The sequence below is a fragment of the Oryza glaberrima genome, chromosome 1 (genome assembly GCF_000147395.1).
Source record: "Oryza glaberrima chromosome 1, OglaRS2, whole genome shotgun sequence".
NCBI classification, from domain to species: domain Eukaryota; kingdom Viridiplantae; phylum Streptophyta; class Magnoliopsida; order Poales; family Poaceae; genus Oryza; species Oryza glaberrima.
The window spans coordinates 24,822,247-24,844,391 of NC_068326.1; the positions used below are offsets into that span (position 1 = coordinate 24,822,247).

Here is a 22,145-nt window from a genome sequence, read left to right on the forward strand (position 1 = left end):
GCGCATTAAATCTAACTCCCAATGAATTATAAACTTCACGTGGTAATCCCCCACTAGGTAGTCTATAATAGCAGCCCGTGCAACTTGCAGATCGAGGATCTTAGCAATTTTACTTCTACTCCTACAATTTTGCTTGTGTGGTTAGTTTGTTTGGGCCGCTTTCTCCCGCACCCCGCATCCGTGGGCTGCTCATTGTCGTCTCATCTGGGCTTTTCAATGGGCTACCGTGTGGAGCTCGTTCCCATCCGATTGGACCCACATGTCAGGGGACTAACCGTCCCGTCTCGATCCCCGAGACAGTCCACCTCCTTCCTCACAGCCCATCTCGCGCGCGACGCCGCCGCCGCCTCGCCGCCGGCGATGTCCTCCTCCGTCTCCGTCGCGGCGGAGTGGGACCTCCTCTCCGACCGGTTCTACCGCCGCATCACCGTCTACTCCCCGCTGCCCTGGTCGCCCCCTTCCGCCGCCGCCGCGTCCTCGTCCTCCACCTCCGGTGGCGGCGGCGGCGGCGGGGGGAGCGGTGGCGTGCTCGGCCGCCTCGACCTCTCCACGCACATCGTCGCCGCGGCGCCGTTCGGGGGCCCGATCGCCGCCGTCCGGGACGACTCGAAGATCGTGCAGCTCCACTCGGAGCCGTCGCGGCGCCGCCTCCTCCTCTACTCCTCCTCCGGCCACCCCATCGCGTCCTCCCCGTGGCCGCCCCAGCTCCCCCGCCTCCACTCGCTCGCGTTCTCCAGCTCCCTCAACCTCGTCGCGCTGCTCTCCGATGGGTCCCTCCTCCGCTTCCGCCTCCCTGATCTGAAGCCCAACCCTAGCCCCACCCCCGTGCCCCTGCTCCCCACGTCCTCCGGCGGCGTTGCCGACGCTGCCTTCTGGGGAGGCGGCGTAGCTGTCCTCACGGAGGACAACCGCGTCGTGGTGACCACGGACATCGACGCCGCGGACCCTCACCCGCGTGAGTTCGCCGACCCTTGCGTTGGCCAGGACGAGCAGGTGCTGTGCATGGCTGTGGTGGAGCCGCAGTTTGTCATGTCCGGGAGCCCAGAGGTACTGCTTGCGGTTGGTGATCGAGTGCTGGCGGTTGATGAGGATGATGTGCAGACACTCGGGTTGGAGCTGGAGATTGGACCTGTGCAGAAGATGGCAGTTTCCCCCAATGGGAAGCTGCTTGCCGCATTTGCGCACGATGGGCGCCTGCTCGTCATCCCTACGGATTTCTCCAAGATAATCTTCGAGTATGAGTGTGATGTAAGTTGTTTATATGCATTGTGTTGTCTACTCTGTTCGTTCTAGGCGTGCAGCAGTCGATGTAGATTGATTCAAACTACAGCTAACTGAAATACTGAATGGATCTAATGAGGTTAATACTACTTTGAGGAAGTGGCGGTGAATATGCTAATTTGTTTCCTAGTTTACATTGCTGTTTTGTGTCTGATAACATAGCACCTCAAATACATTAGGGTAGTAGTAGTTTTCCCCCCTTACCTGTTCTGGTTAATCAAAGATGCGTATATGTTCAACAAACATGCAACGCTCACCGAGTTAACAATCATATTATTTTTTTATCATTCTTGGTGTAATCTTATTGTTATCACTGTTTATTTTCAACGAGAACTGCAACCTGTGCAGCAGTTGTGATAATTCTTTTAAATTTATTGTTGATCCTAGGTCTTTAAACAATCATGGGCAGATGTCATAGCATGCAAACAAAGCAATTCTAGGTTATATATGCTCTTTTTTTTGTGTTTATTTTGTGGTAGTATGGTTTACTGATAGTATAAGTACACTTTTGCACAGCTACTCATTATTTGTTTTTAATCTTGTAGTCCGCATTGCCACCAGATCAAATAGCTTGGTGTGGATTGGACAGCGTGCTTCTTTACTGGTCAGAAGCTCTTTTGATGGTTGGTCCAAATGGAGATCCGGTGCTGTATAATTACGATGAACCCATAAAGCTCATTCCAGAGTGTGATGGTGTAAGAATCCTCTCAAACTCAAATATGGAATTCCTACACCGAGTCCCTGATTCCACTACATCAATTTTTGGCATTGGAAGCATGTCCCCAGCAGCATTGCTGTATGATGCTAGAGATCATTATGACAAACAAAGTGCCAAGGTACTGTTTAATTCCTTTTCTTATGTAGATACCTATGTCTTGTGCAGTGCATGTTTGCCTTCTACATTTGTCATGGACTTGGTGTTAGCTTAGTGCACTTTATGGCATTCATAGTATGCAACTTGTGAATTATATCAGGGTTGTTTGCTATTTCATATGCTGTAAAAAAAAACTTATTTGGGAATTTGCTCTTTTGACATCTCACAAATGACCTTTTTTTTTTGCTGAAAATCAAACACGTGGCATTAACAATAATTCACACTTGCAGGCATACGATAATTATCAGTTGATATCTTCTTCCTTGCCTGAGGCAATTGAAGCATGTATAGATGCTGCTGGCCATGAGTTTGATATTTCACGCCAACATGCGTTACTGAGAGCTGCTACTTATGGCCTGGCTTTCTGCAGGTTAACTTCTTCTGCCTATATCTCATCGCCTTTTGCTTGATACCTTTATGTTTAATTCTCGTTTGTAATCTTGCTTTTGTTGGAATCCATACATATCACTTAGACCAAACTGAAATTATGTGCAATATACAGCCTTGGCTGGTACTTTCTAAATCTAAGTGTGTTTTATTTTGTTCGAGTGAGGTCCATCACCTGTCTGTCCATAAATAGCTTGTGTATTTTTTGGAAGATCTGTAATATGGAATGCTTACATGGATCATTCCCTAAGTTCTCTTTGTTATTGCTTGCACCAGAACCATTAAAATGCATCTCGAACTATCAGTTGGTGAGGAGATCATTTCTGTAGGGCATTCTTGGTTATTCTGCTCTGTAGAAAGTTATTGTTGTAAGATATGATGCAATGAACACAGTTTTGACTATTAATGCTAATTAGGTAGATAATATAATGCCAGGACACCTGAAATAACTGCGTACAAAGGCTTACTATTATATTAAAACTCCAGAAGTAGCAGCATACAAATATGCCCAAGACTTCTGAAGTAACTGCATAGTGCATACAGAACAAAAGTTTATTTCCTGAAATCTCGTGCAGTGCTAAAAAGAATCAGTCTAGTTGGGAACTTGGGATAAGCTATTGCTGTGTTTACTACTTCCTCCGTTTATATGTCTAGATTCATTAACATCAATATGAATGTGGGAAATGCTAGAATGACTTACATTGTGAAACGGAGGAAGTACAATAAAAGCTTCTCCTGATATCCTCTGTACTGAGGCTTTAGGTCTTGTAGGAGCTTACCTGAAGCCTTGCTTAGATTGTCCAGATTCTCTAACCAACAGTGTGTTGGATTTGTGTTTAATCTAAATAACCGAATACGAATTGTATGGTCTGCGTCACAAGTCCGTGTCATCCATCACCAAAGCCACTTCTGCCTAGATTCCCCACAAACCAATCACCAGGACTGACTTATTCATCAAAATATATCAGGCAGCAGCTGTCCTTGGTATGTAAGACCAGTAGACCATGACGGATGGAACCAATCTTCAAACCAAACACACCATAATATGGTAGCTGAAAATTCAGGCTAAGCATGTTGGGATCACCTACACATTTATCGACAAATTTTCTTTTAAAAATTTGAAAAATGTAATTATAGTACTATCGTGATGTAATTACACTGTAACTTGCATGTAACTAAAATGTCTTTCAAAAATCTCTATGTAACATGCTATTTCGGTGAAACGGAGGTCGTGGGAATGAATCCTCTCACATGTGTGTGTGCTGTGACCTTTTTCCTTCCTCACTTGCACAAATCTTAAAACAAATCTAACGGTTCAAGATCATGTGAAAGTTACATACAAGTTACATACATGTAAGTTGCAGTGAAATTACATGCAAGTTACAGTGTAATTACACTATGATTGTACTATAATTACATCTGTCAAATTTTTAGGATAAAATTTGTCGACAAATATATAGCAAAATTGAAGCATGTTATTGATAGCATGACACATCCTTATGATAAAATTCTTAACTTTCTGAATTAGTCAACCACCTGTGATACCCTTTGTAGCCAGCACTAATGATCTAGTAGTGTATGTCATGTCTTATTAAATTGTAAAATAGTTTCATACCTTACTGCTGTTATTGCATTTCACACACCATGGTAGATTATAAGAGAAAATCATGTTTATCTTAACTACATGGATCTTACGAAGATTTCGTTAACTAGTGCCATTGAGCATTACCTTTTCAGAGCATTCTTTTGGGTGCTAGTATTCTTTTGTGTAAGATAGTTTATTTTTGAACTTGGCATTGATACCCAGTTGGTTTTGGCAGTCAATTTCCACATGAACGTTTTCAAGAAATATGCAAAACATTACGGGTTCTAAATGCTGTACGTGATCCTCAGATTGGGATGCCACTTACCATTCAGCAGTACAAGGTTTGTTTTACACTCAGATTCTCCTGTAAATATTCATATCTAGCTACAATATGATTATATCTTATGGAACGTCTTTCTCTCAGTTACTTACTGCACCGGTACTCATTGGACGTCTGATCAATGCCAACCAGCACCTTTTGGCACTTCGCATCTCTGAGTACCTCAACCTCAACCCGGTAACCTCTTTCTCTTTATTTTTTTTTTATCTCAGAAATTTTCCTTGTCCATGGACAAGCAGTGTACCTTTAAGTCATAAGTCTATGCAAAACTTACTTCCAATACACATAATGAAACTTCAATTAGCTTTCTTTACTTTTTTTTGCACAAGTTCCGTTTGAGTTTTTGTTTATCGGTTAATTGTGGCATAACATGTTCTGAAAGTAAGATATAAGTCTGTCTTAATTTGTGTTTAGTGAAGTGACTGGTAGTCACATCAAGTCTTCATAAACCAGTATATATTGCTGTACTTGCCACTTGGTTGATATACAGGCAGAATTTGTAGATTTATTTCACTAGTTACAGGATTATATTAGATTTTCTCAGTGAAATGATAACATTCCATGTATACCTTAAATCCTCATAGGAGGTCGTGATTATGCATTGGGCATGTGAGAAGATAACAGCATCAGCAGCTATCCCAGATACAGTCCTTCTTGAGGGCTTGCTTGACAAGGTTTGTTACTTACAATCATACTCAGAAAATAGTAGATACTTGATAGGATTGCCTGGTAGATACATATTCAGTTGCATTTGCTCTTCCCTGCTTTACAAGTTCTTTCTGTTGCAGCTCAGGTTATGCAAGGGCATATCATATGCTGCAGTAGCAGCTCATGCAGATAACAGTGGCAGGCGAAAGTTGGCTGCCATGCTTGTTGACCATGAGTCCCAATCATCAAAGCAGGCAAGTTTCCTTTTTGGCTAGTGACTTAGGTGGATATGCATCACAACTTTTTGATTGAGCAACTGAGCCTTTCAAGCACTGTTCTGGATTTTTCCTGTTTTATGGAATAGCTTTAACATGTAACATGCTCCTTGATTAGTAATAGTGTAAAGTGAAGTATCCGTGTAGGTGATATGGAGCCAAGTGGCACATCATGCTTTATGGATGCTTATGGACCAAAATGAACGAACATGATAATCTTCACAAATGTACAGGGAAGAAAAGTAATTTCAAAAGAAAATAGGGAACAATGACGCTGAGTAACTTTCTGCTATTCAATATGGTGCGGTTGATTAGTTTAATATGAGTATCATCGCCTTCCTTGTTATAGGTGCAAATGGAGTTGGCAGTTAGGACGTAATCAATAAAGAAAGACCATTTTTCATAAAATGGGGGTTTTATTTTTGTTACCATCATACACTTTTATGTGGACAGTACCTTATCCAGTGAGCTGGGTTGAACCTGTTCAGCTGCAGCTTGTGGTCTCTTAGTGGTTAATATGATAAACATTGTAAGGAACATGAGATTTTTTAAGTGCATGTAAAACTAACATGCATGAGTAAAGTAGGAATAAACACTTAAACAGTTATACATGTTTAGCAGAAAATGCTACCTGCCTTAAATCTTAAATTTGTTTCATGTTCACAGATTCCGTTACTGCTAAGCATTGATGAACAAGACAAGGCATTGTCAAAGGCAATTGAGAGTGGGGATACTGATCTTGTGTACCTTGTGCTTTTCCATATCTGGCAGAAGGTAGCTGTAGAAAAGGTATGTAAATCCCATCCCATCCTTTGAGTGGATGATATTTCCATAGAAGATGCAACTTGGAATTAATATGTGTTGATTATTAATATCACCTTTCTTCTTACTAGTGAACAATAATGTTTGTTTCTCTAAGTACTTCTCGCTGTGTCATTACTAATGCACTTTAATAAATTATTATTTTACAGAGTGCTCCATTGGATTTTTTTGGCGTAATCAATGCAAGGCCTTTGGCTCGTGATTTGTTTATGGCATATGCAAGGTGATGCTTCTGTCCTGTTTCTGATTATTGCGTTATATCTTTTATATGCATAGCTCTGGTTCAACATGGTTGCATATGTTTCTGTTTTGCTCACAGACATTCCAAGCACGAAGCTCTAAAGGACTTCTTTCTATCAACAGGGAGACTTCAGGTTGGTGCATAACTATTACTGTTTGTGATGTTTGCTACATATCTAGTTTGGTTTCATTATTTCAGTTGAAAATCATATGTTATCTTAGTCTTCCATTTTGCTTACCATGAAATAAACAATTAGCTCCTTTTTCTACAAACTTAACATGCTACAGTTAGTTATATCCCCTAGCATGAGTTACTTCCTAAACTATCGAGAGAAATTGCAGGATGCTGCCTTTCTTTTATTGAAAGAGTCAAGGGAATTGGAGAGGAATCCAATGGCAAGCAAGGGATCTCCTCTCCATGGTCCACAAGTTCGGCTCATTGAGCAGGCCCACAGACTTTTTGCTGAGACCAAGGAGCATGTTTTTGAATCCAAAGCTTCTGAAGAGCATGCAAAATTGCTAAGGTATGTGATGATTCATTAGAGCCCATAATTTGCAATATCTGACCTTTTCCACATTCCTGGTACAGGGATGATGGATGAATTATGTAATTCTTGTAGTTGATATCTTAGAAAAACTGGTGATCATAAGGAATAGGAAATCTTAATCATACCATGCAATAAGGATAAAACCTAAACTTTGCCTTGTCCCTGGTTCTTACAAAATGATACATCAAATGGATTGAAGCTTTGGGACATCAGGAAACTGAGGCATATGCATACTTTTTTTGAGGGGAAAAAGTGAAGCATAATTAAAATTCATGTGCCACTTTATTACTTTGTGGGTGGTATGTCATTGAGCTCGTTCACTATTTACTCAAACTCCATCATGAAACCCCCATTTGCTTCACGCTGTAGGTTAGTTACGTTGAATCACTAGTAATTCCTAGTTTACTTTAGAGCATTTGTTTTAAGTGGTTCATAATGTTGTAGTTACTTCCCATAATATCTGTGTGCAATGGCATTGCATTATACATTTAGTTAGCCAATTAGGTACAGAAGCATCTGGATTCAAACTTTATTCTCACAAATTGGGCGATATAGTTACCTCACTCTTCTCTGAATTTGCCGTTTTCTGGTTTTCCTTTTTCTTGCTTCTAGATCACAACATGAACTAGAAGTTTCCACAAAACAAGCAATATTTGTGGGTTCTAGTGTCAGCGATACTATCAAAACATGTATTGCCATGGGAAATGAACGAGCTGCACTCAAAGTGAAGTCAGAGTTCAAGGTATTGAAAATGCCTTCAAAAAGAAAATTGTGGCTGATGAATAATAATATTGTAATCTTTCTATTGTCCTATGCTGCATAGGTTCCTGATAAGAGGTGGTACTGGCTCAAATCATGTGCTTTAGCTACAGTTGGGAACTGGGATGCGTTGGAAAAGTTTTCGAAAGAGAGGAGGCCACCAGGAGGTAGATTTACCTATTATGTATCATCTATTCATGAGAATCTGATTGGAGAACAACATTCATGGTTCTTCGGCAGGGATAATAAATTCACAATATTAATTCATGTAAAGAAATATCATTAATATGTTTTAGTATGCTGATATTCGGTTTCCTTACAGGCTATAAACCTTTTGTGGAAGCATGTATTGATGCTGGTCAAAAAACTGAAGCGCTTAAGTACATTCCAAAGTTGACAGATCCTCGTGAACGATCTGAGGTATATTTTAGACTTAGTTCACATATTACCTAACAATCTTTGGTATATTTTAGTTAACATATTACTCCCTCGGTCACAAAATATAAAGGATTTTGGTTGGATGGGACATCCTAGTACGACGAATCTGGACAGGCTCATTATCCAAATTCGTTGTATTAAGATATGTTCCATCGAACCAAAATCGCTTATAGTTTGGGCCGGAGGGAGTACCTTCTAAGAGTTCTAGCAGAGATTAAGATTGAAGTGAAATTAGTTTGATGCCCCTGAGTATTTAACTCATTAGGAACGATCACACCCAGTGATGCAACGAGAAATGCAGGGAATCATGAGGTGTGGTTGGATTGAGAAAGTAGTACACTAGTACTCTAGAAATGCTTACTGCCCAACGAAATATTTGCAAACAAAAAAATAATTTGTGATAGTACTTTTATATGTGTTCTTAGCGATATAAAAACAAAGGCTGCAAAATAAACTTTTTCGATGAAAAAACCCCAAAGTCAACTCCAAATGTAAGGTTGAAAATTCAAATTTTGAACATAAGCGAAAAGATGAGGTTAATATTTGTGGACAGAGAGAGTATAACATAACATTTGCTCAAAACAAATTGAAAAAGAAAAAAGTCGAAGAACTCATCCTAGTATTCTCTGTCTTCTCTGAACATGTATTTCTCTCCGTTGTTTGTTTCAATATACATATGATTTTACCTTGGCGTTGTTGTTCAGGCATATGCACGGATCAAGATGGCAAAGGAAGCTGCAGAAGCAGCTTCACAGGTCAAAGATAGTGATGAGCTATTTGGTCGCCTAAAGCTTACACTTGCACAGAACACAGCCGCGGCTTCTATTTTCGATACATTGCGGGATCGACTATCCTTCCAAGGGACATACTGACCTATACGTGTTTGGCCATGGGATTTGAGTTTTGTGCACCCTTGGTACGTGCAATTGCGCAATCAGATCGTATCAATTCATCTTGATGTTTCTACCATTTTCTTCCTTGTGTACCGACTCCACAGTGTGAATACCCCCGTCCACACTCCAGCTATGTAAAATGTGTAGACGATTTTGAAGCGCGAATGTGGATTAGAGGCTTTTTTTTTTGTAGATGCCTCTTTGTTGATATGCCATGTTTAAAAAGAAAGAGAGAGCATGCATTGTGACAAATCAATCTGGACGTCCATCCGATTTCGGCTTAACCATTACTTTTTCAGCCTTCATGCTCATTTGCAAGTATTTTGCAACCATAATTACAAGTATTTTGCAAATTAACACAAACCCTGATGAGACAGTTAAATCGTTATGCACTCAATAATTTTGTGCGCCAAAGAACCGATCTGCGTCAGCCTAGTACACGACCAAACCAAGCAGATTATATATATCAAACACCAAGCAAGATTTAAGTCTGCCAATTACTAATAACGCCATATGCATAAGGTTTGCCAAGCATGTTCCAAACGATAAATAAGTATCAAAATGCTCAAAGTCTTTTGTGCATCAAAACTTTCAACAAACGAAAAACTTTCCAACTCTTGTACTACCAAACAAAGATCCACATCACTTCGTAACCAATCACATGAACAGGTTTGGCCTCGACGCCTTGAACGTGGTCTTGAGCTTCCTGGTTGGCGGCCTGACCTTGCGGTACACAAGGGGGAACTTGATGCTCCCGTTGTGGAACTGCTTGGTGTTGTCCCTCTTGCAGAGCTTGAAATGGACAGTGGCGGTCTTGATGATCTGGATGCAAGGGAATCTCACACGGTGGCGAGAAGCCATCTCGGTGTACATCTGTTCCACGGCACCATTCAATGTAGTGTCACGGTACTCCTTGTACATGTTGTGGTAACCGGTTCTGCTCTGGTAACGCAGCCAGATGCCATAGTTCTTGATCGTGGTTGGGTTGCGCTCGAAGATCTGACATGGCAGATATTATCAGGGGTAGAGAAGAAAGTATTATATCCATGCAAAAATGTGAAATCATACTAGAAGTAAAGTGTGATCTAGTGTTCAAAAATTAATGTCTCCATGTTGGGTAAAATTTCTGGAGAAAGAAGTCATCAATCACTGCTAGAGTTTCAAACATCATTCACCATAAACATCCCAAGTCCCAACAAGCTACATTAGATCAAAACACAGCTATAAGGACTAATACAAGACTGCTACATGAGTTTAAATATAATTATATATATAATGAGGGTCATATCTGATTAATGATTTTGCTTTTCACCATTTACTGGCATCTATCCACAGCTGATGTGTGTTCTAAAGATGTATTATGTTAAGGCCAATTCTTACAAGTATAAAATGGTTTAACCCCTACAAAGCCATGATGCAGAAATATGAAAAACTCGTTTGCAAATGCAGATGGTCCCCCTACCCCAACACAAGTGAAATAACTAGTGAAACGAAGATGACACACAGCAAGCTCCTAACAAAACAAGGGAACACTAGTGTGTGGCAATTTGAATAATTGACACAAAGTGAGTACATGCAAATCGCACGTATTATAACACCAGTAAAGAGTGATCACTAACAGTGCAGTAACAAGGAAACAACATACGAGCTGGAGTTAAAAAAAAATGCCCCACATTTGGAACAGGTGTCAGTGTCACTTATTAGCGGTCAATCAGTATGATTAATATCTAGAACTAGGTTACAAATGTCAGGGAGCAATCAGGGCGAAATACAATACGTTTGAATTTCTAGTACCTCGTTGATGGCGAGCATCTGGCCGTTGCTCTTCTTCACCTTCTTCAGCTTCCTCAGGAAGTACCTGCACACCGGGCAAGCGCCCCAATCAGCAAACCGCACGAGATAAGATGAACTAAAAAAGAAAACCCACAAAATCGCAAGAAAATGACGAGATGACGGCTCACCAGAACTTGCTCTTGGCGCGGACCTCATTGGTGGCCCAGAGCTTCATCCGGTAGATCTTGGGGTGCTCATCGCCAGGGGTCGGCAGCGCGCGCCCCACCACCTGGTACTGATGGAACTGCACGCACACGGAGAGGACAGATCAATCAAACGCACGGAGGCGGCCACATCCACCGAAGCAACGGCTGCTTACCCTGAAGGCCACCATTTCCGCGAGCTCCTCGAAACCCTAGCCTAGCCTAACCTACGGGAGGATGGGGGAGAGCGCGGAGGAGGCGGCGGGCGAAGGCGGCGTCAGTGGGATGGCGAGGAGCGTTTATAGGTGGCGAGTTTGGTGGTGAACCCTAGTGGGCCTAGTTGGCGTTGTAATGGGCTTTTGTTACAACTAGTACTTGGGCTTTGTTTTTTATTTTCCTCAAAAAACATGGTGCATGTCAGCAACTCAGCATTTGTGATTTCAATTAGAGAAATCATTAGCAGCCTCTTTTTGGAAGAGAGAGTTTGGGAGTTTTTTTTTTCGGAGATTGATTTTTTTTATTACACCGAAGAGACACATGTCCACACATGTGATGTAAGTGCCTTTCTAACACACAATTAAAGAGACAAAAGACTAGCGACAAATCACTGATGACACTAAATTCGAAAATTGGTGGATAGGTTTACACCCAAGACTCCCTACCGCACTGTGGAAATCATGTAAATGTCTTGTTTTCCAAATTAAGAGTAATGCAGAATATAAAACATGGATCACCAACGGTGGGAATTAATTGAACGAACTAAGCGTTGTTTGCTTCAACGTCTTTCAAAGACTAATTAAGATTGTGTTAAGCATCTAACATTATAATTCGTACAGAAAAATCACTGATAACCTTGCAGGCTCTTGCAGCAACCGTGTAAAACAACAATTTTGTACACCATCCTTCATCAGGTAATCACCCTACAAACTGAAATACAAAGCTACATCACATCAAAACAAGAGACCGGCTGTCAATTACATCTGCAGGTAGTGCCGTTCGAACTGCAGCTGGCCGTCCACCCGATCGTAATGAGCTCGATCATCGCCAACATCGTCTCTGCGCTGCTCATCGAGCTGCTGCTGATCATCGCCGCCGGTCATCACCATGGCCGGATGATCGCACTCGTAGCGCGGAGGTGCAGGGCCGCCGCCGAGGTACGACCCGCGCATGATGAACTCCCTGATCTCCGGCATGTCGATCAGCTTCCGGCGAGGGCTCGGGCATGGAGGCGGCGGCGTCGGCGGCAAGGGAGGCGGGAACGGCCTCAGGATGTCCTTCAGCCATGGGTTGAGCTCGATGGACTCCTCCTCGGTAAAGGTGGCGGTCAGGCCGAACACCCTCCGCAGCCACCACGAAATGCTCCCGCGGTCGGGGTCGTCGTCGCCGCCTTCCTGCTGGTCCGGCGGCGCAGCCGCCGGCGACGGGGACGTGTTCGGCTCCTCCGGTGGAGATGATGGTACTACACGGTGGCGTCTCTGGCGCCGCGGCGGTGAGGCGATGTCGGTGGTGGACAGCTTCCTCTTGTGGCGGGACATCGCCGCCGCCGTCGTGGGTTTCTTGGCGCCGGGCGCGCGCGGGCTGAAGTAGACCTTGCTCAGGACCAGCTGCTCCTCTTCGTCGACGTCGAGGCTGAGCTCCACCATCAGCCACCCGGAGCGGACGCGCTGGCCGTCGTCGTCCTTGGTGATGAAGGAGAAGCTCTGCCGGTGCCCCAGGCGGCGGCCGGAGGAGGCGGCGAGCACGGGCTTCGCGCCGGCCTCCGAGTGCCAGCACCCGGCGCCGTCGTCCACCGTGCGCGCCTTGCGGCCGCCCTTGAGCCCCCTCACGGCGCTGAAGAAGTACCACGCCTCGTCGCCGCTGCTCCTCGCCACCGCCGGCGCGAACCCCCTCGTGAGGTCGGCGGGGTCGGCGGAGTACACGTCGGCCTCGTGGATGATGAACCCGCACGACGACGACGACGGCGGCGGCTTGTCGCCGGAGACGACCCGTGGGCGGAGGTACGTCTCGATGAGCTCCTGCTCGGAAGGGTGGACGTCCATCTCGTCGTCGTCCAGGCGGCGCGGCGCCGTGCAGCGGCTGCGGGGGAGGAGCTCGGAAGGGTGGACGTCCATGCTGCCGCCTCCGCCGCCGTCGAGACGGCGCGGCGCCCTGCATTGGCGGCGGGGGCGGGAGGCGGCACCCATGGCGGCGGATTGGCGCGAGGGTATCGAATGATGGGTGGGAAGCTATCAGAGTCGCAAGCGGATACGAATACGGGATCGTACGGGGGATGAAGTCTTCCCGGTTTATATCGAGCCCATCGCGTTTTCTCCTCGTGTTGTGTTCGGACTCCGCATCCGAGTCGGTGTAGGAGAGATCAATAGATGATGGCGAGGCGGGTTTCCAAATTTCTTGTTTCGCCAGGTGAGTTTGAGATTGTGTTCCTCTGGGTTTCCAAATTTCTTATTTCGCGTTCCATATTTTGACGGCTACCCTGGGCCGAATGATGGGCCAGCCATGTTCGATTTTATTGGGCTTGACTTCAGATTTCCAGCAAAAAACTATACTAATACATACTCCTTCCATCCGAAAGTCTAAACCTATTTCTTTTTCATTAAGATCGAGGAGCAATTCATTCATTCATCATGTTATAAAACCAATGGACATACAACCAATAAGTACTAAAATAATTTATTGAGTTTCGATCAACAATTTAATTCAGCACATAGTAACTACAAATAGAACTTAGACTTTTGGAAAAACCAAAGAATGGAATATGACTTAGGCCCTTTTTAGATCCCACCCCAAAATTTTTCACCCCGTCACATCAAACGTTGGATGAAGTATTAAATATAGGCTTAAAAATAACTAATTGCACAGATTGCGACTAATTTGCAAGACAAATCTTTTAAGCCTAATTGCTCCATGATTTGACAATGTGGTGCAATAATAAACTTTTACTAACGATGGATTAACTAGGCTTAACAAATTCGTCTCGCAGTTTACAGGCGGATTTTGTAATTTGTTTTGCTATTAGACTACGTTTAATACTTCAAATGTGTGTCCGTATATCCAATGTGACACGGCAAAATTTTTTACCCTAGATCTAAACACAGCCTTGGACTTTTGGATAGAGGGAGTAGAATTTAAGGTTAAAAATTAGTAAGAACATGAATACCATCATCAGAATGATTTTTTAAATAAATACTTCCTCCGCTTCGTATTATAAGACTTTCTAGCATTGTCCACATTCATATATATGTTAATGAATCTAGACATATATGTGCCTAAATTATTTAACATCTATATGAATGTAGGCAATGATAGAAAGTCTTATAACATGAAATAGAGGTAGTAATAAATATGACGAATACATCAATACCTACGAGAATATAATATGATCTACGAGAATACATCAATACACTAGAAATATATATCAAAAAGCAAATATGAGAATACAATTCCGCCGTCCCACACTGTCATTTCTATGTATACATGTACAACCCAGAACTCCACAAAGTAGGGGAAGAATAGGCATTTACATTACGGTAAGCCGGTTCACCAAATCTCTTCTCCTTTTGTGACACCAAGCAGGATAGCAATGGCAGCAAGCGAAGCCTGTTCGTGGTAACAAAAAAAATTCAAAGCAAAGTTAGGCTTTCTGCTTTCAATTATAAAGAACGGAAGAAACTTACAATTTCATGATTAGTAGATATCACCGTGAAATTTTATTTTACCATTTCTACGCCATGCTTATCAAATTTTATGCACAAGAGTATGTATAATTATTAGTCGAACAATATGGCAACACACGGATATGCTTCCTTACTAGTATCACTTAGTAGCTTCTAAAATTTAACGGCAAAGGAGATTTCCTTTTCAGCTATTCATCTATTTGCATTCAATTCCACCTATGCAGTTGTGGCGTTTATCAGCTTTGTGGCTTGTGCTTGCATAAACTGTCAAAATAAATCTGACACAGTAGCTACAGCCTAAGTCTCAGAACAATTAACAATTTAACATGTAAAGGACTTAAAATGGCCCGTAGGCCACAGCAATTTTGAAATTACAGAGCATTGCAGTGGTGTAAAGGACTTACCGCAATAGTGCAAGCAACATATCCTGGTTTCTCCCTGTAATCATGTACTCGGACGCATATCAAAACAAAAGCTCCAATATACCATGGAATGGCAGCGAGGAAGAAGCCAATGATAAACCTTTTCCAAACAGTAGAAACAGCAGTTTCTCAGCGCTCAAGTTCAGAAAGGTAACGCATGATGATAATGTTCAGAGAAACTTACAGGAACCAGCCCATGCCAAGGCCGCAAAATGGAAGGCGTCGCATTCTCACAGGCCTTCCTTCAACAACGGGAATGTAACCTAAGAAACAATAAACATGATAAATCCATAAGGCAGGTTAGGACAATATTTGATTCATATCAATGGAAGTATCGAACCTTCATAAAGCAAAAAATGCTGAATTCACTCAAGCAGTACATTGCATTCTTAGATAATATATTCCTGTGATGAATTACTCAGAAGAATTATGTTGCACACAGAGATCACATATAGTACTAAAGAGTTCCTTCAGAAACTAGAATTTAATCTCTAAATAATAGTTCTGAAGTATGTTTGCTCTTTGAGCATTTGTTTACTTGTTTGTTCTAGTGAACTACAGAAAATTACCAACCTCACATTGGCATGGCCAAAGAATGCAAATGAAAATACCAAGGACCAATTAAAGTTTGATCATAAAACAGCAATGCCATGTGTTTCACACATGGAAACACCAGCAAAACTACCTGCTCATAAGTGAATGTTCGGCATGAGCAACTGTTGAGCCTAAAATCAACTAAATTTGAGGTGCCCTCCCTTTTGGCTTGGCACTAGGAAGTCGCCAATCCACAAATGAAACAAAACAGCAAATGAAACTACAAGTTCAACAACAGAGATGGCGGATATGGGAGATGCAAGTTAGAAACACATATATCGCCTTCTGATATAACATGCATTTCAGAAATCAAAATGGTTCAGGAGATGTTAACATGCTCTGTTACCCCAAGTGACCACGTGAGCACAGATCACAGATTCTAAGAGAATAAGGTACGGTCTATGTGAACGAAAAGTATAAAATTTCAAGGCTCGATCTGGTTCAATCATTTTTTTAGTTCAACAAGTTACTCATCATACAAACGAAAAAACCCAACAGGGCTTCTCTACTAGTACTGATTTCTTCAAAACAGGCAGCTTGCACTAAATCAACAGCACTACACAAATTCACTAAAAATGCTTCCAGGTTCTCATAGACAGTGCATCCATCGTACGAAACGGCGATCCAAGCGTATCACACATAATCGAAATTGCAGGGCTAGGGTTTCCCGTACCTTGCACGGCCTGGTAGCCCTGGGCGTAGTACGGCGCGGCGGCCGGGTACGTCTGCGGGGGAAGCGGAGGGTAGACCGCGTAGGACGGCGGGGGCGGCTGCGGGTAGTGCCGGAGCCCCGGCGGCGGGGCCGGCTGGGGGAACCCGACCGCCGGCTGCGGGACCTCACCGGGGGCGGAGGACGGGGCCCCGAACGTGCCGTACTGGTACTGCTGCGGCTGCGGCTGCGGCGGCGCCGACGGCTGGAACCCGGAGGAGGCCGAGCGGGGCTTGCCGTCGGCGTCAGGCATCTCGCCGGCCATGCCGCGGTGGTGGGGGGAAGGTTTGCTCGCGACGCGGGAGAGACGAGAGACTTTGGAAAAATGATTTAGCCAGCTCTCTCATGACACTGATCTCTACTTATATTTAGCTTAAATTGAAAAAAAAACGGCGTTTGAAATTGGGAAAAGAACGTGGGGCTCCAGCCTGTAACTGTAAGATCTGCGAAATTTAAACCAAAATTTATACAGGCAAAACGCGCTAAATCAACAGTAACAGCATGTAGTTAGAACGGTTCTTTGCAGCTGTTTCACAAATAAACCGTGCTGGTTACTGCCTGGCGAATGGCGATAGCTAAGCGACAAAGCATTTGGGTTTTTCCCCTTATTTCAACCTTCTCAGATAAAATTCCATGGCATGTGGAATAAATGATTTTTTTTCTAAGATGCTGATCAAGGTCACAGAAAAATGACAAGGAACAAAACGTGTTTCGGGCGTTACTTAGGTGTGTTTAGTTTCACGCTAAAATTGAAAGTTTAACTAAAATTGAAAGTTTGAAGAAAAAAGTTAGAAATTTATGTGTGTAGAAAAGTTTTGATGTGATAAAAAAGTTAGAAGTTTAAAGAAAAAGTTGGGAATTAAACAAGGGCTCCTATAATCTTTATACAAACTACTCTTTCTGTCGCATGAAGAATCAACCTAGAAATGAATGGAACCCTAAACCTAGAAATAAATGGAACACTAAATCTGAACTGGTGTGTAGTATTCTCCAATGAAGTCAAAAAAGGGAAAACGCATGATTCGTTCAAGCTGCAAAATCTGTCATCTTTCGCGTGCACAAGGTACATCAGAATTTGAGAATGATGCCACAATTCAACCGACTTTCGCTGAGAGCTTTGTATAGCACAAGACAAGAGGCAAGCTAGCCTCTGTTTATTATTATTACCGTTGATCTCATGAAGCGGAAATGTTCCCAAGTAGTGCCTTACAAATTAACAACAGATTATTTAATGTACAACATAGCTGCGAGCTTCTCGAGTTGACCGTGAGTTCACAACAGCTTGAAAGCTTCAGCCGGAACAGCTCAGACCTTGGATGGTGGAGGATCCTGAATACCGCAGAGCAAATTCGCGGGCACGGCTACATCGATCATCTTTGGATAGGCCAAGTTCAAGTCTGCAAGTGGACAGAGTAAAACGATCCAGATCTTGTTTAGTGTATTAAAAAAGTGGAGGTAAGATTTGATCTGGTAAGTGCCTACGTCAGCAGAAGTATAATGAAAATGGATATTCATAAATTGATGCGAGAAGAAAAGGCACATATCCATTGTTAAAGACTCAGAAACTTACTGTCCATAATTTTCTTGAATGTTTCCTATAAACATAACAAGTAAATTAATATCATATAGCTTTTATTAGTTAGATGGGTGTAAAGAATTAGCCAAAGTAGCATGTACCTTATCCTTTGTTAGTCGAGCATTATATGCAACCTCCTCTTCAACAGTACTTACCTGCAAAATAAAATAGTCAAGTGCCTGGTACCTTGATTAGTGAGCTTTAAGAAAGTGAGCACGTACTGTGAAACCTTTGTAGTCATGGCCAGGATAAAGCAGGGTATCCTTTGGCAATGTGAAAATCTGATAAGGATAAAAAAGTCAGCTACCTACCCTTCATATTATGTATGAAGATGATGTGTGCCTAGTTTCAAAATATTATGTATGATTGCCTAAAAAAAGTGGTATGCTATTCTATAAGCTGATGTGTATTTAGTCTTAAAAAAAGGATAATGCATACTTGCCTGCGAATGCACCGACTCATACAGCTCATCAGAACTTCCTCCCTGTAATACCAGAAAACAAACTAAACAATCTATGTTTAAACAGAATTTCTCTAGAACATGAATTCTGAGCTTCCGTATGCAAGCAAACTTATGCTTGACTAACAGACAGAATACATTCAGTCCCTATTAATTTAATTAACCACGGTATCTTTAGATTTCAAACAGAACAGTTCCTGATCGCTAAGCCATTAAGAAGTGGCAGTGGTAACAATTACCTGAAAGTCTGTCCTTCCACATGCACGTATAAGCAAGGCATCACCAGTAAAAGCCATTCTTGGTGAAGGTTGATCATCGCCTTCACCTGTTACATAAGTCACACAGCCAGCAGTATGGCCAGGAGTAGATCGTACCTAAAAAGCAATTTTGCCATTTCTGATATCAGAAAATTTCATCATATCCAAAATATTACATGACGGATAGAACAAAGATGCATAATTTTCAATGCTGTTTTATTCAGCAGCTTGGTTGACAGTATACGTTTTCTTATTCATATTATATCTGTCATGGATATGCTATAAATACCTAAAGCCAAACTTTCAATAAGAACACAAATTTCAAGAATCAACATATCCACAAACAATGGTTGCACAGCTGAGAAAATATTTAATATCACCCAAACACCATATCTCCATAAACATTCACATTACCTCATTTTGTATGAACCAATGGAAAATACTTTTAAATTTGTTATACAAGTCTAACCTACAAAAGTGCACAGTTTTTAAGTCCTGAATTAGCTGTGTGGACAACTGTTTATCGTCTTACTGACAAACACCGCAAAGTTAACATGATTAAGGAAACAAAATATACATATATGAATAGATCACATAAATTATGTCTCTGACCACCACCACCACAAACAGACCACTCAGATGACCATATACAGAAAAAGCCCTTTTATAATTAGAAGTAGACAATCCGTTCATATTTGCAGCCTGTATAGAGTGAGATTCTAGGGGAACTGCTGCAATTGCCATACTCCATAAAATTCAGAGGGGTGGGGGTGGGGTGGTTGAGAGTTCAGGATTAATGTTTATTAAGTTCAGCCAGAGAGCTCAAAAGGACTAGTTTCAATAGTCCCCATAAATTATGTCAGTGCTTACTAAATGAAAGAAGAAACACATAGCCAAACAGCTAATTAAAATGGGATTATACCTCAAGGAAGAGGTTACCGAAGTATATTTTGTCCCCATGCTCAATAAAATGGTCTGCTTTTGCTTTGCTTACTTTTGCAATCACGGACTTCACTCCAGGTAACTTAGTCTGCAAGTACATTCCATCAGATGACCATGTTATGACCAAAGAGAACAAAGTATCAAGACTATGAAAAGAAAACATATCACAAGATCTCGAGAAGTTCAGAGGTTGGAACTATTTACCTTTATTAATCCTGTTCCAGTGACATGATCAGCATGCACATGGGTATTCATAGCATAGACTAGCTTCAAGCCCAACTCCTTGATAAGATTGAGATCTCTATCAACTGTTCTGTCCACAGGGTCAATCAACTGATAACACAAAACCAAGGACATTAGGGAGGTGATCAACAAAATGGAAGCAACTATAGCTAAACATCAAATCTACAAAAACAGCATCAATATTTTTTTCTGATTTAGTTTAGTGCTTATTGCGCTAGTCTAGTCTGTCACATATATAGAGAAAAAGGTTACATTTTTTTTCGTTTTGGCTCAATCAATACGATAATTAAGAAAACAAATTATTTGTAAATACTTAAGCAAAACCGTGGAGAAGGTTAAGTTTTGGGATTCTTGAACAAATTAGCGAGATTGCGCATTAATGTAATGTAGTGCCAAGTCCAAGATAACATGAATATATGTAACCCATCAGAATGATATCAAGTAATTTGATTATCTTTCATAGTTTATAAATGCACCTCCTGAACTGGATAATTATAATCACCGTCAGTGATTGCAACATTGCCAATATCTTGCGTACTGTCTGACATTAAAAAAACGCAAGATGATCTTTAAATTAGTTAGGGATACCACAATTCACAGGTAATAATCAATTATTCCAGTCTTATACCTATTTGGAGTATTTAGTTTGCTATTTAATTTATGTTGGTATCTACATTTCTGCAGTAGCCACTGAAAGAGTAATCCTGCTTACGGTATCCATAAAAGAGGCTTCCATTTACCCAACTGATACCCAGAACAACGAATAGATGGTCAAGAGCATCAACTACTCACCACGGCGGGTTTCTCGGGGTCCCCGACGTCGGCGAGGAGGTAGGTGTAGGTGGAGCTCTCCTTCTCGAACAGCTGCCTGAACAGCAGCCTCCTCCCCTCCGCGGCGGAGCCGCTGCTGTACCCCGCCATTGCGAGCACCACCGGCAGCAGCCGCAGTCCCCGCGAGATCGGCCTAACCCGAGGAGCGCACGACGATGACGACGACGGCGCGGCGGCGGCGCAGGCGGACAGGTGCGGGATCAGGCGGCGGCACGAGCGAAGCAGCGCCACCATTTGGCTCTTCCGCCCCGCCCAGGCCAGCGCTATATAATAAGGCGGAGGTACGCACGCGAGTGGGAGGAGGAGGAGGAGGAGGAAATCAAGACGCGGAAGCGACCGCGCTTGGCTTGGGTGTTATCGGCGGCGGTGGACCTCGCGGTGATTAGCTCACGCGCCGGAATAAACAAATGGGGAGCGGAGCGGAGCGGATCGGGTCGGGGTCGGGGAGGGGAGGCGACTAGGCGACGGCAGCGATGATGTGGCGACAGGCGAGGTCCACGAGGTCGCCGGCGGCGCCGTGGTTTAGCTCGCGGTCGCGGCGGCGGCGGGTGAGGACGGAGGACGAGATAGCTACCAGATGGGGGCAGGGGATGTTGGCAGTTCGCCGGTTTCCGCTAATGTATCAGCGGATACGCTAATCAGGCAGGCGTGTACAAGTCTAACGTGCTTATAGTACGTTCGGATACCAAATTATCTTCAGAATTTGTTCAGATACTTTTTTTTTTTTTTGAAGAAGTTGTTCAGACACCAATATTACATGGGACGTTTAGGAAAATGCTATACATACTATTTTTTTCTTACTAAATTCTTACTAACACTAATATATCATGCTATAAGTGCATCTAGATTTTATATAACTTCCATCTATTTAAATCAAACGGTTTAGATGATTGTTAGTAAAAGTTTAATAAGAAAAATTTAGTACGTGTAGCAGGGCTCGTTTCTGGAAGATCTCTGCACACGAAACAGCCATCGTTTATCTGAATTTCTGAGTCCGGGGACGGATTCAGCTGAAATGCTGCTTATTCTGCAGCGTCAGTGAGCATCTGACAAATCACGGATCGGGCTGTTATTATAGGTTGAACTAATCGTGTACCACTACCACTCCAGCTAACAACTACTACTACTTACTACTAATAACGAGCAAGTGATGGATGACCTCATGGATTACATAATGCGAAAGGAACGGGGGAATAAAAAGTGGGAGTTCTGGAACTCCAAATATTTAAAGGCGTAAACTGATGCAGCGATGCGCGCGCGTGTTTTGTTCGTAGTACGCGCGTCGGGAACAAGTTGATCGCTTATCAGTTGCGGGCTGCACTGCACTAGTCTGACGCGGACGTTCCGATTGATAGGGCAACCAACAACAAG

General features: G+C 42.7%; 4 protein-coding genes across 5 annotated transcripts; 1 reads left to right on the forward strand and 3 right to left on the reverse strand.

The window, feature by feature from the left end:
- The first annotated feature begins 216 nt into the window (after positions 1-216).
- LOC127783214 (protein VACUOLELESS1) lies at positions 217-9,346 on the forward strand. The gene is made up of 15 exons (XM_052310451.1): positions 217-1,248; positions 1,827-2,117; positions 2,386-2,525; positions 4,363-4,468; positions 4,552-4,644; positions 5,052-5,141; positions 5,256-5,369; positions 6,057-6,179; positions 6,362-6,435; positions 6,532-6,586; positions 6,795-6,976; positions 7,613-7,742; positions 7,824-7,926; positions 8,082-8,179; positions 8,902-9,346. The coding sequence occupies exons 1-15, from the start codon at positions 217-219 to the stop codon at positions 9,067-9,069; spliced, it is 2,799 nt and encodes a 932-aa protein (XP_052166411.1). The 3' UTR covers positions 9,070-9,346.
- A 227-nt stretch (positions 9,347-9,573) lies between these two features.
- LOC127783258 (60S ribosomal protein L18a-like) lies at positions 9,574-11,367 on the reverse strand. The gene is made up of 4 exons (XM_052310496.1): positions 11,243-11,367; positions 11,052-11,167; positions 10,885-10,948; positions 9,574-10,089 (listed from the first exon to the last, which is right to left on the reverse strand). Exons 1-4 carry the CDS (start codon positions 11,255-11,257, stop codon positions 9,748-9,750), a joined length of 537 nt encoding a protein of 178 aa, XP_052166456.1. The 5' UTR covers positions 11,258-11,367; the 3' UTR covers positions 9,574-9,747.
- A 3,049-nt stretch (positions 11,368-14,416) lies between these two features.
- On the reverse strand, positions 14,417-16,995 carry LOC127783249 (60S ribosomal protein L18a-like protein). The gene is made up of 4 exons (XM_052310489.1): positions 16,430-16,995; positions 15,347-15,425; positions 15,145-15,262; positions 14,417-14,663 (listed from the first exon to the last, which is right to left on the reverse strand). Exons 1-4 carry the CDS (start codon positions 16,728-16,730, stop codon positions 14,604-14,606), a joined length of 558 nt encoding a protein of 185 aa, XP_052166449.1. The 5' UTR covers positions 16,731-16,995; the 3' UTR covers positions 14,417-14,603.
- Positions 16,996-17,516: 521 nt separating this feature from the next.
- Positions 17,517-21,398, reverse strand: LOC127783233 (persulfide dioxygenase ETHE1 homolog, mitochondrial). Of its 2 annotated transcripts, XM_052310473.1 has the most exons (9): positions 20,736-21,396; positions 19,905-20,033; positions 19,681-19,788; positions 18,741-18,875; positions 18,484-18,525; positions 18,263-18,322; positions 18,143-18,196; positions 18,036-18,060; positions 17,534-17,862 (listed from the first exon to the last, which is right to left on the reverse strand). In XM_052310473.1, the coding sequence occupies exons 1-9, from the start codon at positions 21,006-21,008 to the stop codon at positions 17,771-17,773; spliced, it is 918 nt and encodes a 305-aa protein (XP_052166433.1). In that variant the 5' UTR covers positions 21,009-21,396; the 3' UTR covers positions 17,534-17,770. The 2 variants fall into 2 exon arrangements, with proteins under 2 accessions (XP_052166442.1, XP_052166433.1); XM_052310482.1 differs by lacking the exon at positions 18,036-18,060 and having other exon boundaries at positions 17,517-17,862; positions 20,736-21,398.
- Between the last annotated feature and the right edge of the window lie 747 nt (positions 21,399-22,145).

Coding starts and splice junctions, on each gene's coding strand:
- LOC127783214 (XM_052310451.1), top strand. CDS start 217: ATGGGCTACCGTGTGGAGCTCGTTCCCATCCGATTGGACCCACATGTC. Junction 1,249..1,826: donor TCTTCGAGTATGAGTGTGAT/GTAAGTTGTTTA, acceptor TTAATCTTGTAG/TCCGCATTGCCACCAGATCA. Junction 6,436..6,531: donor TTGTTTATGGCATATGCAAG/GTGATGCTTCTG, acceptor TTTTGCTCACAG/ACATTCCAAGCACGAAGCTC.
- LOC127783249 (XM_052310489.1), bottom strand. CDS start 16,730: ATGGCCGGCGAGATGCCTGACGCCGACGGCAAGCCCCGCTCGGCCTCC. Junction 15,426..16,429: donor GGGCTACCAGGCCGTGCAAG/GTACGGGAAACC, acceptor ATTGTTTCTTAG/GTTACATTCCCGTTGTTGAA. Junction 15,263..15,346: donor CTTGGCATGGGCTGGTTCCT/GTAAGTTTCTCT, acceptor TGTTTGGAAAAG/GTTTATCATTGGCTTCTTCC.
- LOC127783233 (XM_052310473.1), bottom strand. CDS start 21,008: ATGGTGGCGCTGCTTCGCTCGTGCCGCCGCCTGATCCCGCACCTGTCC. Junction 19,789..19,904: donor CTGGAACAGGATTAATAAAG/GTAAATAGTTCC, acceptor ATGTACTTGCAG/ACTAAGTTACCTGGAGTGAA. Junction 18,323..18,483: donor ATGAGTCGGTGCATTCGCAG/GCAAGTATGCAT, acceptor TATCCTTATCAG/ATTTTCACATTGCCAAAGGA.
- LOC127783258 (XM_052310496.1), bottom strand. Junction 10,949..11,051: donor CGCGCCAAGAGCAAGTTCTG/GTGAGCCGTCAT, acceptor CCCGGTGTGCAG/GTACTTCCTGAGGAAGCTGA. Junction 10,090..10,884: donor AGATGCTCGCCATCAACGAG/GTACTAGAAATT, acceptor CTGCCATGTCAG/ATCTTCGAGCGCAACCCAAC.